At 43.7% G+C, this 19,147-nt stretch overlaps 1 protein-coding gene across 4 annotated transcripts; it reads left to right on the top strand.

The window, feature by feature from the left end:
* Positions 1-6,805: 6,805 nt before the first annotated feature.
* RNF146 (ring finger protein 146) lies at positions 6,806-18,202 on the top strand. 4 transcript variants are annotated; one of them, XM_027691569.1, is made up of 3 exons: positions 6,806-6,895; positions 12,647-12,803; positions 16,433-18,202. In XM_027691569.1, the coding sequence occupies exon 3, from the start codon at positions 16,434-16,436 to the stop codon at positions 17,490-17,492; it is 1,059 nt and encodes a 352-aa protein (XP_027547370.1). In that variant the 5' UTR covers positions 6,806-6,895; positions 12,647-12,803; position 16,433; the 3' UTR covers positions 17,493-18,202. The 4 variants fall into 4 exon arrangements, with proteins under 4 accessions (XP_027547370.1, XP_027547398.1, XP_027547388.1 ...); XM_027691587.1 differs by lacking the exon at positions 6,806-6,895 and adding an exon at positions 7,072-7,090; XM_027691579.1 differs by lacking the exon at positions 6,806-6,895 and adding an exon at positions 7,359-7,790.
* Positions 18,203-19,147: the final 945 nt, after the last annotated feature.

Raw genomic sequence — 19,147 nt, 5'->3', positions numbered from 1 at the left:
GGCCGTGGGGGTCCTCGGACTGGAGGGTGGGCAGGTAAGTGGTGCGTGGGAAGATACAAGGTAACACGGTGGGGGGAGGATAAGGTCAGGGTGGATAATGGTTTCCTCTGGGGGGTTGGGGGTCTCGGCCGAGCTGGGGCCTTGAGAGGTACTCGAGCCCTAGGTGGGTATGGGGGCCAGAACGGTTTTGTTCGTTTGTATGTTTTTGGCTCACCGGTGGCTACTGCCCAGGTTCGCTATGTTCTGGATATATTCATTACATCCTGAAAGGGTGGTCAGGACAACGGGTTCTTCCTGGGTGTTTCCTTGGGACTGAATATAGATAGGTGGCAGAAAAGTAGGAAGTGTAAGACTTGCCCTAATCGTTTTAATAGTAGGAATGTAGCCTGTGTAATCCTATGTGGTTGCAAGCTATGCTGGCATTGGTACACGCCTTCGGTAGGGTCGCCCATGCCAGACAGGTCAAAACCGTAGGGTCAGATACAATACATCCTTGGGCAGGATGAGCTCGTTAGCCTTCTGGCAGTCATCCTAGGAGAAGGACATCTCTCATCCCAAACCTGGGCAGATGGAGCTCGCTTAGCCCTGTAAGACCATCCATCTAAGAGAAGGTCACTCTAATCAAACCTACGTCCTGAGGACCTCGCTGCCACCGTCCAAGCTCGCTCGGCCCTGGCAGATGAACCTTAGGATTAAAGGATAGGTTCAGTTCCGCGCATACTGCATCTCACCTAAAAAATCCATTGCGCAGGCTTGAAGGCTTTACCCACATTCACAAAGCCCTGTAGCGACGGGCGAGGGTCAAAACAGCAGGTGAAAGGTGCACTGGAAGCCGCAGATCCAACCCTGCATGCAGGCGGTTCAGGATATTGGTCATTTGAGACTGACCAGAGATGACAGTTTCTTGGGGCAGCACCCTGAACGATCAAGCAGCCTTTTCAAGGACAGCACTGCTTGCTCCACTCGGAGAGGGGCCTAGAAAAGGTGGCCTAAACAAAGCTCATCTCCACCTTCACCCGGTTGGTTAACCGCAGACCAACGGGCATCTTCTTCCAATGCGGTCACACAAAGAGCAAAAGACACAGGCATGCACCTGCCTCCAAAGGTGTACCCAAATTAACTCTAGCATGCTGGAACATCAGAACCATGCTCGATTCTGCGGATAGTAGACGTTCTGAGCATTGTTCTGCCCTAATTGCCCATGAACTGGCTCATCTTAACATCGACATTGCTGCTCTCAGTGAAGTTCGCCTTCATGAGGAAATAAGCCTCAGAGAACATGGTGCCGGTTACACACTCTTTTGGTCAGGTAAGCCCAGAAACAAAAAGCGTATCTCAGGAGCTGGCTTCATGATCAAAAACTCTATTGTTCCCAAACTCGAAAATCTGCCGACAGGTCACTCTGACCGCGTTATCTCCCTACACCTTCCACTACACAACAAGCAACACGTTGTCCTCTTTAGTATATATGCCCCAACTCTCCAAGCCAACCCTGCTGAAAAAGATAAATTTTACACTGACCTGTGCCGCCTTACCCAGAAGGTGTCTGCAGATGATAAGATCATTATCCTTGGTGATTTCAACGCCAGAGTAGGTAAGAATTCTGAAGCCTGGAAAGGAATATTAGGCAAGCATGGTGTTGGAAACTGCAACGATAATGGTCGACTTCTGCTAGAATTCTGTGCGGAGCAACAGCTCACCATCACTAATACTATCTTTCAGCAGAAAAATAGCCTGAAGACAACCTGGATGGATCCTAGATCTAAGCATTGGCACCTCATTGATTATGTCATGGTGTGACGGAGAGATGTCCGTGATGTCCACCATACCCGTGTGATGCCCAGCGCAGAATGCCAAACAGACCATCAGCTTGTGCGCTGTAAACTCAACTTCAATCTTAAATTCAAACCTAAAAGGGGCAGTATCCCAAGGAGAAGACTCCAAGTTAACAATCTCCAATCAGCCACAGTAAGAGACAGATTCCAGGCAAACCTTCAAACTAGGCTCGAAAACCATTCCACAGATTCTACAGATTCCTCTCCTGAATCAATTTGGCACCATATTAAAAACAGCATCCTGCAATTCTCTGAAGAATCCTTAGGGTTCTCCTTCAAGAACAAGGACTGGTTTGATGAAAACAATCAAGAGATCCAGGAATTGCTGAGGAAGAAAAGAACCGCTCACCAAGCACACCTTGCACTGCCATCCTGTCATGCAAGAAAAACAGCCTTTCGTCTTGCATGCAGCAAGCTCCAACAGAAACTCTGTGACATCCAGAACAACTGGTGGACCGATCTAGCTGAAAAAAATCAATTATGCACAGATATGGGTGATCACAAATGATTCTATGAGGCCCTGAAAACAGCATACGGGCCTACATACCAAGTCCAAAGCCCTCTACTCAGCGCTGATGGGCAAACGCTTCTAACAGATAAAACCTCCATTCTGAATCGATGGTCTGAACACTTTCAGACTCTTTTCAGTACCAATCGTGTAGTCCAAGACTCAGTAATACAGTCCATCACACAACAACCGGTGAAGTACAAATTGGATATTGCCCCCACTTTAGGAGAAACCCTCAAGGCCATACAGCAGGTGAAAATTGGCAAGGCAGCTGAGGTTGATGGAATTCCACCATAAGTCTGGAAACATGGGGGCCTTGCACTTCATGCTAAATTTCACGAGTTTGTGGTGCGCTGTTGGGAACTGGGTGAACTATCATCAGACCTTCGTGATGCAGTCATCATCACTTTGTGTAAGAAGAAAGGTATTAAATCAGACTCCTCAAATTACCATGGTATTACTCTGCTCTCCATTGCTGGCAAAATCCTGGCAAGAACACTCTTGAACAGACTAATACCCGCTATAGCAGAAGGAATTCTACCTGAAAGTCAGTGTGGTTTCAGAACCAACAGGAGTACCACAGACATGGTAGTTGTTCTCAGACAACTGCAAGAGAAGTGTAGGGAACAGAACAAAGGTCTCTTTGTAACCTTTGTCGACCTCACCAAGGCTTTCGATACTGTGAGCAGAAAAGGTCTATGGCAGATTTTGGAACGTTTAGGATGTCCCCCCAAGTTCCTTCAAATGATCATCTCACTCCATGAGGATCAGCACGGCCAAGTCAGATATGGCAATGCACTTTCTGAGCCCTTTCTAATAAAGAATGGTGTGAAACAAGGCTGCGTTCTCGCTCCAACCCTATTCACAGTCTTTTTCAGCACGGCAGACCTCGATGATCAGGATTGTATCTACATTCGATACCGTACTGATGGAAGCCTATTCAACCTAAGGCGACTGAAGGTCCACACCAAGACCTTAAACCATCTTGTCCAGGAGCTGTTCTATGCTGATGACGCCACCCTTGTTGCCCACACAGAAGCAGCCCTGCAGCGTCTAACATCCTGCTTTGCAGACGCTGCTGAGCTCTTTGGGCTGGAAGTCAGCTTAAAGAAGACAGAAGTTCTCTATCAACCAGCACCTCACGAAGTCTTCCATCATCCCCATATCACCATTGGTGAATCAGAGCTTAAATTAGTTCAGCAGTTGAATTACCTAGGTAGCCTCATCTCCTCAGATGGTAAGATTGACGGAGAGATAGACAACAGGTTAGCAAAGGCATATAGTGCCTTCGGAAAGCTTCATAAAAGAGTTTGGTGAAATAAACACCTGAAGAAAAGTACAAAGATCAGTGTTTACAGAGCCATAGTGCTGTCTACTCTCTTATATGGATCTGAATCATGGGTCATCTACCACCACCACCTGAGTCTCCTAGAACACTTCCATCAACGCTGTCTCCACACAATCCTAAACATCCACTGGTCAGATTATGTGACCAATACATCTGTTCTGGAACAAGCAGCAGTTTTGAGTATTGAGGCCATGTTGCTGAGAACACAGCTGCGTTGGGCAGGGTCCGTCGCAAGGATGAAAGATCATCGCCTCCCTAAGATCCTGCTTTATGGTGAACTTGCCACCGGCTGCCACAAGAGAGGAGCCCCGAAGAGAAGATACAAGGACTCCCTGAAACAACATCTCAGCCTTGGCCATATTGATCAAAATAACTGGTCTACTCTGGCCTCTACTCAGGAGGTCTGGAGACACACTATCTTCAACGCTGCTGATGTTTTTGAGAAAGCACACAGGTTCACTCTTGAGGAGAAAAGACAATGCAGAAAGAAATGTGCCTTGCAGAATATATCTCCTAGGGAGTCTTTCTGCTGTGCCTTTTGCAACCAGACGTGTCTATCTCGTATTGGCCTTTTTAGCCACCAACGCGCTTGCAACAAATGTGGGTAGTGCCCTACGCAAATCTTTGTTCGCAAAGCCTAGCCATGATGATGATGATGATATTAGCTTTAGCACTATCAGATATTCCTTTAACTGCCATGCTTGCTCCATAACTCATGGAGTGTAAAATAAAATCTTTCGTTCACTAGCATATTTTCTCAGTTGATCTACAGTTGCAGTGAAAGTCATAAACCTACCCAAACACAGCCATAGAGTTCTTTTATACTAAGTACAGTCTTCAAAGGTGCTACTTCTCTTAAAAAGCTGCATGCAGTGAGAGTAGCTTTGGTTGAACTCTGTAGATCCCTTAAGAGCACAAGCCTGCTTTCCTTTTTAAGGTCAAATTCTAACAGAAACTGACAGGAATTTGGCCTCAATAGCTTCCACAGGATCAAGGATTCCTGTAAATTTCAGTAAAGGATTAAGGCTATTGTTGCTGAGCACACACTGCCAGTAAGGGACCTTTCCTTCTCTCTAACTTCTAGTCTTTGACTCAGCCTCACACAGACCTCCTTAAATAGCAGCACAGGTTACCATGTAAATGTTTGTCCTTGGATGCAAACATGTCACATTTATTAAAACCAGAGGTTTTAATGGGTAGGCTTTTCTAGACTATTAGAAAATATAAGTGATTTAACCAAATGCATTTCTTTTACTGTTCTTGATTACATTTAGAATTTAGTATTCTTAGAATTTTCATCTTTTATGTTTTCTGATGCTTGTGATTTCTGGATGTTAAAAATCCACAAGTATCCAACAGTAACTTTAGGTCTAAGAAGCCCTTTCCTAGCTTGCGCATATAGTCACGTTGAAACATTTAGTTTTCCATTTATGTGCAATGAGTACCTGGACACAAAGCCTCTCCTCCCCCATCTAAATGAATAGCATTTCAGCCTAAATTATGTGTGGATTACTGTTTCGATCCTCGTTTATTCACAAGTTAATACAGCAGACTTCTGACAACAGCAGGCAGCACTCCATCTAAGGGAACAGCTCAGCTTTGGGACAGTTTGACCCCCTGCAGTTACATCTGGGTCATCCTCACTGTGGGAGGCCACCAAAGCAGCCAAACCTCTACAGTCACCCAAACATGGCCCGGCAATGCACAGCAGCACAAGTCACCGGCCTGGTTAAGCTGGAGCACTAACTTCACCTAACTGTCAAGCCATCAAAATTTCCAGGCAAATGAGCAGCAGAATGTGCTCCTGGAAAGGGCAGCAACTCTTCATGCTTCCTGATGTATCCAGCCTCTGGCCTCATCAGTGGGAACAGGCTCAACCGCAATCTGTCTTCACATTAATGAAGCATGGCAGAGCTGTGCTAGTTCATCTCCCCCAGTGCTGCCACCAGCCACTTGAATGATGAACCCCTAGGAAGCATGCCTGTCTACTTTCTGGACAGAAAGCTCCAGAGAATACACACACTGAGGCTCCCACCACTTCCAGACCTTTCATCCCTGGAGGGTGTATTTGGTTTGTGTAGCCAGGAGGCTACAGGAGTGGCTTCTGTGAGAAGCTGCCAGAAGCTTTCCCTGTGTCTGATGGAGCCAATGCCAGATGGCTCCAAGACGGATCCATTGCTGGCCGAGACTGAGCCAGTCTGATGGTGGTAGTACCTCTGGGATACCTTTAATAAGGCAAAAAAGTCTGCACAATGACAACTTCAGTGGAGAGAGGACTGAAAGTAAGTGAGAGCAACAACTCTGCAGACATCAAGGTCAGTGAAGAAGGAGTGGGAGGAGACGCTCCAGGTGCCAGAGCAGAGGTTCCTGTGCAACTCCTGGTGCAGACCATGGTGAGGCAGCTGTGCCCCTGCAGCCCAAGGAGCTCCACGGGGGAGCAGAGATCCACCTGCAGACCCTGGAGGAACCCACAGCAGAGCAGGTGTGTGCCCGAAGGGGGCTGTGACCCTCTGGGAAGCCCACGCTAGGAGGACCTGAACCCATGGAGAGAGGAGCCCATGCTGGAGCAGGTTTGCTGGAAGGACTTGTGACCCTGTGAGGAACCCACATTGGAGCAGGCTGTTCCTGAACACCTGCACCCTGAAAATCAGGAGTGGGAAACTAGAAATCATCCTGGGAAGAAGAGGAGGGAAGGATGGCGTTTGAAGATTCGGGTTTATTTGTCATCATCCTGCTCTAATTTGACGGTCGCAAATTAATTTCCCCTCGTCGAGTCTGTTTTGCCGTGACGGCAACTCGTGACTGATCTGTCCCTGTCCTGATCTCGACCCAGGAGCCTTTCACTGTGTTCCCTCTCCCCTGCCCAGCTGAGGAGGGCAATGATAGAGCGGCTTTGGAGGGCAGCTGGCGTCAGCCAGAGCCAGCCCCCAAAAGAGGCGAACCTCTACATCGCAAGCCTGTCCCGGCCGAGGCCGCCATGACACCACCGGGGTGGGGCGGGACTGCGCGCGTGACGCTTCACGCGCGCAGTCCCGCCCCCGCGCGTCACAGTGGCGCGTTCGGCCGCCCCGTCCCGCGCGTGACGTCGGCGCGTCCCGCTGTCCCGGCAGGGGCCGGAGGGAGCGGCAGGTGGCGGCGGAGCCGAGCGGAGCCCAGCCCAGCCCAGCCCAGCCGAGCGGCGCGGGCCGGCTGGCGGCCCGGCGGGTGAGTCCCCGCGCTCGGTGGAGCGGGCGGGAGGAGGGGGAGGCGGCGGCTGCGGCCACGGCCACGAACGGCCGCTCCGACAGCGCCCCCTGCGCTGCCGCCCGGGGCCGGGCTGGCGCTGCCTCTCCGCGCCCCCCCCCCGCCGCCGGCGGGGAGCGGCCGAGCCGGAACGGGCGGCGCGGCCTCCCCGCGCGGGTGGGTGCCCCGAACAAAAGGCCGGCGGAGCTGCGCTGAGCGGGGCAAGGGGCGACCGCCCGGCGGGCAGAGCCCTGCCCGGTATTGTTTTGGCGGCGGGGAGGGTGGGGGGTGTCACCCACCGCCGCCCCGCCCGCGGGGTCACGTGCCGGCTGTCGGAGCTGCGGCGGCGGAGCTTTTCTCAGGAGCCCTTCCCAGGAGCCCTTCCCCGGAGCCCTTCCCCATACACCTTTTCCGCTTCCCCCCCCCAGAGGGGCCGGGAGGGAAAGCCGGGACCGCCGGCAGAAGCCTCCCGGTCCTTCCTGCCTGGCTGGGTTCCTCCCGCGGAGCCGTGTCCCTACGGGAGGCGGCACCCCGGCGCCGGTGCGGGGCGAGCTGCGCGCCCCGACTTGGGCTGGGCGCGATGGTCTCGGAGGTGTTTTCCAACTTGCTTGATTCTGTGACTTGGGGGTTTCGTTGTGTTGGGCAGTAAAATAGGTCACGAGCATTAGTTGTGGCGGCGTCACGCGTGGCGGAATCCCCTGGCCGAGCCGGCGCGGCTCTAATTCCCAGGGCGATGTGCAGCGCTTTAGTGTAGCTCCGTCCCTCCGGGTGCCGCCCCTGTGTCCGGCCGGCTTCGATACCTGCCGGCAGCGGCTGAGCGGAGCCGCAGGGACACACGGACAGTCACGGGAGCGCAGCGCGGAGCACCTAGAGACAAGTAACTAAGTGTTCTTAATGGAAGTGCTTTTGTTTCTTTGTGCTTGACGGTCACTGCTCAAGTGTTTGTATTTGCATCCCTTCGGAATGTTAAAATGGGACATGAAAACGGCTCCCGCTCTTGGCGTGATACGTGTTGCGGCCGCTGAAAAATCGTTGCAAAATATGAAGTAGATGGAAGTTTTTCGTAGGAACAAGACAATCGGAATGGTGAAATAGTTTAAACCAATTACAACGGAGTGGGGGGTAATTTTAGTACAACTTTTCTGTGTTATGACTGAAAAATACTGTAGGTTTTGTTACTGGTGTGTGGTATGCAAGTATGTATTAAAAGATTTCAAGGAGGAGTAGGGAGAAGAGCTTTAAAACGTTTTGGTTTTGTCAGGTTTGTAATATTTAAAATCCCGTCTTGCTTGCTTTGTTAACTGCTGCCTCTGGACAGTGGACTACTCAAAAATAGATTCTGAAGCATCTCTAAAATCACACTACTAAAAATTAGAGTTTGTAATAGTATTGAAGGCACAGTGAAATCTTAATCTTCATTTGGTCATCTTGAGTAAATCTTAAATATTGAATGTTTTTGCAAGAACTTTCTTTATGGTTTTGTGTGGTTAAAACTGGTTTCTTTCTAAGTGTATCAGAGTGCCAGTTGTTTAAATTGCTATAATGCAAAATCCGTACTAAGTGAAAGACAAAGTTCTGTTCTTGTTTCCTTCAAAATATATTGCATCAATTTAGATTTAATTGAATCGTTGTTTATTTAGAGAGCTGGAACTGCAGTATTTTTATAGCCTATTGAATAGTGGTCTCCTGGTAAAGTCTTTATGTTGAAATTGATTTGTTTTCTGCTGTCTTCTGTGCATGTTAATCAAGTCTTATGTATAGGAAGAAATGTACTTACTTCAGTTTCTGAAGCATTGATAACTTACGATGAACCAGTCTCTACTTCACTTTTTGCACACTGATTTTATTTGAGAAATGAATATTTTTCTTTGTTAAATAGATAAAAATATTAAATATGCTCAAAATTCAATATTAGTGCTCTGATTGTAGCATAGAACAACCTCATTTTCAATACATATGTAGCATTTTAATACCGAAATGGTTGACTCTTCTGCACTTGACTATTCCTTTGTGATTCAGTTCCAAATGTACAAATAAATGTTGAGGGATTATTAATGAGTAATAAGGAATAAGGAATGACAGGCAACTTGAAGTCTTATCACAGTCAACAATTCCTGAAGATACTCTAAGTTTAAGAAATGGATACAGAAAAGTAGGCAAGAATGGGAAACAGGTTATTTATCTGTTGTGCTATCCAGTGCCAGGGACAGTTTTAAAAATATTTGATAAGACTCAGTACCTTCAGCTGATACTATATTGACAGTAGCAGACCTTCAGACAGGAGAGTAAATTTTCTTGTTAAATAAACCAGCCACCTTCTTTCTTCCGTCGCTGTTTGGCTCCCAGTGACCTGGGGGGAAGGGCAAAATTCTAGGGATCTTTTTCCCGCTCCTACCCTCCCCCCCGTAATTGAGTTACAAATTAGGGAGCTTGATGGAAAAAAATCCAAGTATTTTATTACAGAAGAGAATTTACTCTTACAAAGTAATACTGTAGCTGCTGAGTTTTCAAGTGAAGAAATGGTGAATTTGTGATAGATGTTTTAGAGTAATCTATATGGAGTTGCTGAATTTGTGTGATTAGCTGTCATTCGAAGTGGGACTCAAATAATAGTTTTTGTTTGGTTTGGTTAACAGCTAGTGTTAGCTAAATTTACCAATGGTTTGTGCTTGTTTGTTTTTAAAAAGCTACGATTTTACTCACAGAGGAGGTTTAAGACTGTAGGTAACTCATCATCAACATTTAGGAGCCAGCTTGTTAAATATGTATGTTTCTGGTTTTGTTGTTCTTTTTTTAAATTTTTGCTGTTTTAAATAAAAAAGTTGAAAAATTGTGCTGGGCCTGATAACTTACTGGGCGTGATAATTTGATAGGCACAGTTGACTGAACTGATGAGAAATGGTTTCATTCCATCTTGGCCTAGTAAGAACTTGACATTGTTCTTAAGGAGAACCTGAAGTCATTTTGGGAGATAGGTCTGGTGGGAAGTCCAGCACTTCAAGATCTTAAAATTGCATTAAAGGGGACAAAGAGAGCAATTACATGCTGGCTGAGCTTCAGTTTAGGAAGGGATGTTGCCCAGTTTGAATTCTTGCTCCTAATCGTTGTCCTTTATCTGTGGCATCTTTAAAGTTTCAAAGTAGATGATATTTCAGAACCGGTGATAGGATGCAGGGCTTTAGGAAGGGATACTTGCAGGTCGCTGCAGAGATTGTTAACAGGAAAAAAGAGAAAATTAGTTGCTAAGTATAGAGCACAGCTTTTACCCACTTGACTTCAAAGGAGGAGTCATCATGCAGGAAGGGGCACGTGTGTGTAACCACAGGTGTTTGTCAGTCTGTTTAGTAGAATTTTCAAGACTGGCTTATTAAATAAATAACCATGTCATGAAACATAGAGGTTACCTGATGTCAGTGTGCGAACTAGTTCTTTTCAAGAGCTGTGCAGCAATTGGAAAGTTGCTCTACCACAATCTTGTAATTATGCTTTAATTGGATTCTTCTAGGGATAATTACATATCTTGCATGCATTTTTATTTCCTAAGAAATCTCCCAGAACTGACCCAACCTTTTTCTGCTATCTCCACATAACATTTGGTTTTATGATATGCTACCTCTAGTAGTGGATTGTGAGAGTAGTAGATAAAAGGCTTCAGGTGATACCTACGGAAGTAACAGAAAGCCGGCTCCCAAGATGAAGGACTGAACACCACACCCACAGCATCAAGCTTGTTGCAACTGTCTCTCTGATCGTAGAAAACATAGTATCTTGTCTGAGTGGATTAGTAGAGCCATCATTTTAACGCGATTGCAGCTCTTGGTTTCAGATTGACGTGTGAAGAAAGGAAAGCTGCTAGAACGATGAGGGGAGAAAAGGTGTGGATAGGCTTGTTAATTTTTGCATTTTTCCTTAGGAGCTCTTTCTAAAAATATCTGGACAGAACATTACATGGAGCTCAGCTATAAAGTAAATAACATATTTGAGTAGTTTCTTACACTGAAGGCATCTGACCACTCTTATGTTGTTAATGTTAAATGTTCAATCATTTGCTGAAGGACTATAGCATAGAGGGGACCCCTGGTGGCCTAGTGGTTAGCATGCAGGACTCTCACCTCTGCGACCCAGGTTCAAATCCCAGCCAGTCCCCCGGGCAGATGGAGCCCGTTAGCCCTGTAAGGCCATCCATCTATGAGAAGGTCACTCTAAACAAACCTACGTCCTGAGGACCTCACTGCCATTGTCCAAGCTTGCTTGGCCCCGGCAGATGAACCTTAGGATTAAAGGGTGGGCTCAGTTCAGCGCAGGCTGTGTCTCACCTAAAAAATCCATTGCGCAGGCTGGAAAGGTAAAAAGACCTTTCCCCAAATCTTCGTTCGCGAAGACTGGCCATTATTATTATTATAGCATAGAACACTATAATGCTCCATGTTCGTTCAGGGACTTACCACTCCTTGACTGTACTCAACTCTTACATGTCTGATCTGTAGTGTATTTATGCTGAAATGATTCTTTACTTGAACAGATTGAAATCGAAGAGGTGACATTCTTAGGTCTGCTTCAAATCATTCCCGTATGTAATGTTTTGCAGCAACTGGAAATTGTAGTTCTAAATTTAAGAATCATCCAGAAAGCTACAGTCCAGAAGGAGGATGCAACTCTGTGGCTCATCAGTCTTTTTACAGAGGATTCCCTGAAAGTGGTTCTTTTAGATCAAGACCTTCCTGTTTAGGGTGTGAGAATGCAAGAGTGAAATCTCGATGATCTCCCTTCCCTACTTTCCGGTGATTATTATATATTTGTGAAATGACTTGGCTCAGATTCTGGTTTGCGACATATGCCAAATGTAGAGGGGTATATCACCTCAGAGGTGTGGAGACTGAGTTGTATCCTTGTCAACTGTTTCAGAGATTGCATGCCTTTCCATTGATGAACCTCAGAGCTCTTCAGCATGTTTTAAAGAAATAAAGGAAGGTTCTAATTAATTTTTGTTGTTGTTTATTTACCCTGTTAAGTATCAAATCGAGGTCATAGAGTTTGTTCATAGGCTAGTCTGAGGACATACATATGTAGATTTATAAAGAAAAAAGTGCTGAACAGTTCTGATGTTCATTCATTAAATGAATGTGTATGATTTCTCTAAAAGAGGACAAGGATGCAAGGCTCTGAGCCTTGAAATATGGAGAGGACCCAGGGGAAATCAGCTGTTCGCATGCGCTGTTTTTTCCTTAAGCATCTGATAGTAGTCCCTGTTAAGAGACAACACACAAGTCTAGATGGTCCTTTAGAATGATATGATATGGATAGTTTTATAAACAGCTTTAGGAAGCCATTGTGACTTTTTAAATTGCCTGAATATAAGGGGTCATTTATCAGAGGTTAAATTTGCATAAACATATTATACTCCTAACTTTGGTCTTGTTTCTCCTTTTGTGTACATGGTCACTGCATGGAAATGAGCAATTAACTTACTGTAATAGAAAATAATTTCCTTTTATAATACTTTAAAAAAAAGATAATTTGCTTAACCAAGACATCAAAACAAAAACTGTGGGCCAAAATTGATTATTGCAAAAAATAAAACAGAATTCTAATGATATTCTTGTTGAAAATAGCCTGCATCAAGTAAATAAAGGCATTTATTACTCTTTTCTGTAAGAGAACCATGGCATTGTATTTTGCTTGCTTGTACCTCTGGACAACATTGTAATGGTGGTATTATTTGCTTTCCATTAGTTTGCAGAGAAGCTGAAACACTGTAGTGTACCACTGGGCAGGACAAGTCAGGAATGAGCCAGCCTTGGGAAGGAGGACCTGCCATCCTAGCTGGAGATGTCTGAAGAGAGGACATTTTAGTCTTGTGGCATGCTTCAGTAGAAATTATTCAGAAAAAGTAAGCTGTTGTTTTGTTAATGGACTCATACATGTCAGCTCCTTGATGGACTGTTTAGTTGCAGTTAGAATTTGCCTGGAATGAAATGAAAACATACTCAGTTTTGAGGTGGTTTTGTGTGAACTTACCTTTCCTTCCATTAGAGTCTAAGAAGGCCTGGGGTATTTTCATGTAATTGTTATACATCACCTCTTCCATACTTTGTGTGTTGATGAAGGCCCCATAGCTTAGAAATTAAATGTATGTTTTAGTACTAAAAATAAAAACTCACGAAAGAATAATAGAGAGGTGGGTTGGATCTGGCAAGATTATGGACTAATTCCTTCTCAGTTGGTTTTAGGCTGTATTATGTTAAAATGCAGAGTTCAGGTGCTTATTGTTCCCTTATTTATACCTGAATTGAGGATCCTTCAAATACAATTATTTTTAGATTTTTTCCTTGTGTTTAATTAATTTTTAGCCTCACTGATCAATAATGTGATGTTCTGTGTTGCCAGGAATGTCTTAAGGGAACCCAGTCCTCCAAAATACAAAGCTTTCCTGTTTGATAACAGTTCTGATATGGAGCTTATTTTGATTGATTGTTATAAAATACTGCTCTTAATTTCAGGAAAAATATTATGTAGTCAGTTTTGTTTAGGTTTTAATACCGTGTAGTTGCAATGAAAGTGCTTCCACAGGCATAATGTAGCAGAATAGCAGTCCTAGATGGTTTTTTCCTCCTTTCTGAAGGATTACTTCTTCAGTAAAAATCTATGTACATGTACATCCTCACAGGAGCTTATAAACAAACTCTGTGACCTAGATTGGATACTTAAAAAGGTAAACAAAAAAGGATTAATTAGGATCTTCCTTTAAAAACAAGAAGTGAGACAGCATCAGTTTAGTTGATAGGAATCTTCGAGTGCATAATTGTCCTACATTCTGAGCACATGCAACTGCAGTTGTGCTTATCTTCTAAGAGTTTTATGTTCCTGGGTAGCATTTTTTAGAGATAAGGGTTTGCTCCTCCAGCTCTATTTATTTTATACTTAATATTTTCCTTAGAGTCATTAAAAATCAGGTAGGAATATCAAGATAAGGCATTTATTCCTTTTCATATCCTGCACTATTGTCTTGATCTAGTAAGGAATCAAAGATCCCTAAAATTAATGGGTGACTGATTGAGCACAGTTCAAGAGTTATAATTTTTTGCTTTCAGTGAGTAGGTGAAAACTTTTAACTCTTCTTTTAGATTACCTTTAGTTTAGCTCACACCATCAGAATTTTTTTTGTCACAGTGCATGGCCTTTTTAACCCCTGCATTGCATTTAAATCACCTCCAAAATCTTAATTATGATATGTGACTTTTATAGAAGTTACTTACCTACAGGTTGTACTAATCTTTTCTTTGCATCTGAAAAGGATAACCTTATAAAGGATATTCAGGGAGAAGCAGCCTTTTGTAAAACTGTAGCATGGAAGTAAAAATCTCTGCTGCTTTGCCTTTTTGCACAGTAGTATCTCATTATGGGGGCACTTGAAAATACAGATCCTTTACCTCAGCCATGGTTAGTGCAAATTAATCAATACATGGATTTCCGTCAGCTCTTCTGTTGTGAAATACTGGTTGGGTTGTGTTCATGGGTATTCTGAAATCTCAGGAGATTTTCTTCTCCCCTTTTTCTAGTAAGTTTCTCATTATAAACCCCTAGTTTTGCTGTAAAAAGCTGTTTATTATAAAAATATAACCTCAGAAGTGTGAAGCTTCCAAAAAGCAACTTGTTCACAACATTGTTAGCATGGATCTCACATAGAGATGTGTACTGTGGAGTGAAAACATAGTTGCCAGCTGGTAGGTAATGCTGTGTCTGCATCTGGCCTGCTGATTTAAGAACTACTATGCAGATTTGTCATTAATCTCAGAGAAAGAAATTCAAATACAAAACTGAAACATAGGTGTATACAATTATGTGCTACTTCGGGAAAAGTAGCCATAGAGCTTTTAAAAGAATTATTTGATAAAAAAGGATTAAAGAGGCATTGATCTTTCAAGAGGAAATTATAGTGATAGAAGGGAACAGACAGCATACAGAAATATATTTTTAAGAAAACAGCATATAATACATTATTGTAAAGATAAATACAGATACTGAAGCTTTTTTTTTTTTTTATCTTAGCATGTATTTATAAGATTTTTAAAGCAGTGGAGGCTTTTACAGTAATACTAGGCATTTTCTCTTGGGGTAACACATTCTGCTAGAAATGTGTGTAACATTAGAACAGACTGTCCAGGGAGGCCGTGGTATCTCCATCCTTGCCCTTTTCAAAAAATCTCAGCTAGACAAAGCCACGGCTGATTTAATATAGTACTGGTGTTGGTGTCATGTGGGGCAGGAGACTGGACTACGTGACCTCTAAAGGTCCCTTTTGACCCACATGCCTGTGGTAGTTTTGCATTAACTATTCCTAGCTGCCTGTACAACAAAGACTACTTTCACTGAAAGGCTGTTTTGTTGAATATCAGTCTCAAAGTTCCTTAGGAATGTAAATGAAAAAAGGCACCTTTTTAGACCCTGTTCCCCAAAGCCCATTCTTCTTCCTCATTTGATATCTGGTGTTTGGTTTTGACTGTTAATAAGTAAAAGGAAAATTACCATGAAACAGACTGTGAAAGATTGCCATGGCAAAAATGTAGTTGAGAAGGCATTTGCATATTTAGGCTAGAATTTTTCAACCACTTAAATCCTACACAATGCCAAAGTGACACAGTTTTGCATTACCCGTTCTCTTACAGTTACAAAATCATATTTAATGACAGAAATAAGATATGGCCAGAGAAAGTAAAGGCAATGACTTCCCAAGCCAATCAAGTCACAGCTGTGTGTCTGCTGGAATATACTGCTGCTTCTGCTGGTCTGCAGTGATTCCTTTCAAGAGGCACTCAGATATATCAGGGAGTTCTCTTGATGTTTAGGAAGAAGGAATCCAAGGTATTTTTGAAAAGACTGCCTCAGTTTTCCAGTCTGGTTCTTTCTGCAGCCCTGTGGTGGTTCTGAGCCCAGTTTGAGGGATAGTGTACCATGGTGCATGGGAACTAAGAAACAGAGTGGGGGAATACTTCAGCTGGGTGCTGTTGCCAGGCATATTTTCTACTGTGTAAACCTAGTGTGAGGTACTGTTCAGGCAATCCCTTAATCAAATGAGTGATCACCAGTAGTCTGAAGAGAGATTAAGTTCAGTGTTTGCAGCTAGGTCACCTCTTGAGGAAAGAATCAGTTTCTTTAAATTTCCTGAGGAGGCACCAAAATAACTGGTTGACTGAAGGTTTATTAGTCAACACTGCTTCAGCAAATGAATAGAGGTAATTCCAAAATTTGTTTTCTAACTTGGTATGTTAACATGGTGAAAATTAAACAGATAAAAGATTGGTGATCAGCAAAAGAAATTCTCCCAGTACTTGATTTAGTCTGTCACTTCCAGGAAACTGAATGTAAACCTATCAATATTTTTTTGAGTTGAGCTTCATAAATGGTAACTTACCTTAAATTAAGGTGTCTCATTCTGTGGATATTGAGGTAAAATGTGATGCAAGGTGCCAGTTTAAGTTGACATAATAAACTGATTTAAATCTCTTTGATCCTCTGCAGGATGGCTGGTTGTGGTGAAATAGATCATTCGATCAACATGCTTCCCACAAACAGGAAGACAAATGAGTCGTGTACTAATGCAGCACCTTCCCTGCCAGTCCCCGAATGTGCTATCTGTCTGCAAACATGTGTCCATCCTGTAAGTCTGCCTTGTAAACATGTTTTCTGCTATCTGTGTGTGAAGGGAGCTTCTTGGCTTGGGAAACGATGTGCACTCTGCCGGCAGGAGATTCCTGAGGATTTTCTTGACAAGCCAACCTTATTGTCACCTGAAGAACTCAAAGCAGCAAGTAGAGGCAATGGAGAATATGCTTGGTACTATGAAGGTAGAAATGGTTGGTGGCAGTATGATGAACGTACCAGCAGAGAGCTGGAAGATGCCTTTGCCAAGGGTAAAAAGAGCACTGAAATGCTAATTGCTGGTTTTTTATATGTAGCAGATCTTGAGAATATGGTACAGTATAGGAGAAATGAGCATGGACGTCGCAGAAAAATAAAACGGGACATAATAGATATACCAAAGAAGGGAGTGGCTGGGCTGAGGCTGGACTGTGACACTAACACTGTCAACCTGGCAAGAGAGAGCTCTGCTGATGGTGCAGACAGCACACTGACTCCGGGGGCTGCGGCTGTGCAGCCTCTAGCACCTATTTCTGTGAGGCCCCTGCCATCACTGGATGGTCAGCTGTTGAGTCCTTCAACACCATCACCTGATGCAAGCAATTCTCTAGAGAACTCTTTTGCCCACTTGCAAATAAATGGAGACAGTATGGCTGAAAGGAGTCATAGGGGAGAGGGAGAAGAAGACCACGAATCATCATCTTCTGGTAGGGTGCCAGTCCCCGACACCTCTGTTGAGGAGACCGAATCGGATGCCAGCAGCGATAGCGAGGATGTGTCTGCCCACATTCAGGAACGCCCATCCTCTGTCCAGCAGAGACATTTGAACGCCAGCGCGAGCCAGTCAGGAGCAGATAGACCAGTGGCAGGGGGTGGGGTGGTAAACACAAGTGTAAGATCTAGAAGGCCAGATGGACAGTGCACAGTCACTGAAGTTTAAATCTAGAGCCATGCGGAAAAAAAAACTCGCTTGTAATTTTCTGTAAATTTTCTGTCCACATTGGCATCGCACTCAAACCTAGCAGTGTGTTTGGTGGGAGGGTGGGGTGAAGGGGAGAAACAGATTTGGCCTGTTTTAACTTAAGTCTCTTAACACGTCTCAGCTGGAAGATTCTTAACCGTAGGAAACTGGGTTGTCCTGTTAATGGTTTGAAAGCTACTTAGCAATGCCCAGTTTTCTTGAGAATGTCTTGTGTTTATTTTGTAGCATTTTCCCCTGGAGATACTCTATCCCTCTTTAGCCAATGTATATCTACTGTACAACTTGAATTGTCTTCATTACCTGACTGTTGCATTAAGTGTCTTACTACTTTCTGCATGGATTGATGTATGAAAAGAACACTAAAGCAATGTGGAATCAGGCAAGGTGTTGGGTGTGAAGCAGGATGCTTAATTTAATGTGAGAAAATAGATGTGAGTTTGGAGTTAAAATGTGTTTTTGCTAGACAAGAGCAATCATTTACCTTCTTTCAATGGAAATGTAAAAATGCTGTTAACTTGTGTTGCAAATCCTACATGCTCTCCATGGCTTTTTCACTGGCTTTGCCATCTAGTCTTTGTAGTTTTGTTTTTGAGGTCTTTCTTGATCTGTCTTGTTTTTGTTACAGAATTTATAATTTAATAAAACTACATTTTATCAGTAACAGTGTCTCATGTTTCCAGTTTAATTGAACTTCACTGGAGGAATTTGAAAGAAAATTATCATAAAACAACTTCCTGTTTTTGCCAGAAGAGAGGACTAGCTCTGAGTGGCATCCTGAAGTTCTTGCATCTCTGACTGGCTTTTTCTCAAACACAATGCTGTAGGAGTATAGTCTTTTCTACTGAAAAATCATGAGTTGCAGGCTTAATGCTCACACAGACAACACTAATTTCTCATCTGAAGAGCTGATTAACTCACTTCACTGTTCATGGCGGGCAGAAGTATCACACACAACCTTAACAGCAGAAATATTGAAATGAAAGAGCATAAGTTATCAAAGTTGACTCTGTAACAAAGGACATGGATATTAAGGACTGTATTGCTGTTTATCTGTTCATAGCAAAATTAGTGGCAGCACAGAAGGGGTAGTTTGTGCATGTACTAGCAATCTAGGAGCTGCATTTCTGCAAATGGACTTCTGCTTATCACAGAATGTTAGAAGCCAGATCTTGAAAAGCACAACTTGTCTTTTCTGTCTGTGGCAATTGTTTTACATTTTTTCCAAATTGAGAAACAGCATTAGTTGATTCTGGATTCAACCTTTATAATCAAGATAATTAAACTCCAATTCTTAGTGTCTGTGTCCCTGAATAGAAAGGGACAGTAGCTGATATGTAGCTACTACAGATCTTAAAACAAAAGTTGCTTTAGAAAAACAACCATTTGAATGGAATGAAAAGAGATGATTTTTAAAGATGCTAGACTTAAACTTCCAAAATGTTCTCCTTCCTGTAATGATGGCTGACATATCTAATCTTGGACAAAGTTGTGCCAGCCCTCTAGTTTGTTTCCTCTGCCTACAGGTGAGATCAGTGGGTCAGGAAAGTGCAGAGGAGACTAGGATGAAATAAGGAAAATTTCATTCTTTCTCAGCTAGGAATAGATGCTCTTGA

The sequence above is a fragment of the Neopelma chrysocephalum genome, unplaced genomic scaffold, assembly GCF_003984885.1.
Source record: "Neopelma chrysocephalum unplaced genomic scaffold, ASM398488v2 Primary Assembly neopelma1_23, whole genome shotgun sequence".
In the NCBI taxonomy this organism is placed as follows: Eukaryota; Metazoa; Chordata; class Aves; order Passeriformes; family Pipridae; genus Neopelma; species Neopelma chrysocephalum.
This window is presented reverse-complemented; position numbering and strand designations above follow the sequence as displayed.

Coding starts and splice junctions, on each gene's coding strand:
- RNF146 (XM_027691569.1), top strand. CDS start 16,434: ATGGCTGGTTGTGGTGAAATAGATCATTCGATCAACATGCTTCCCACA.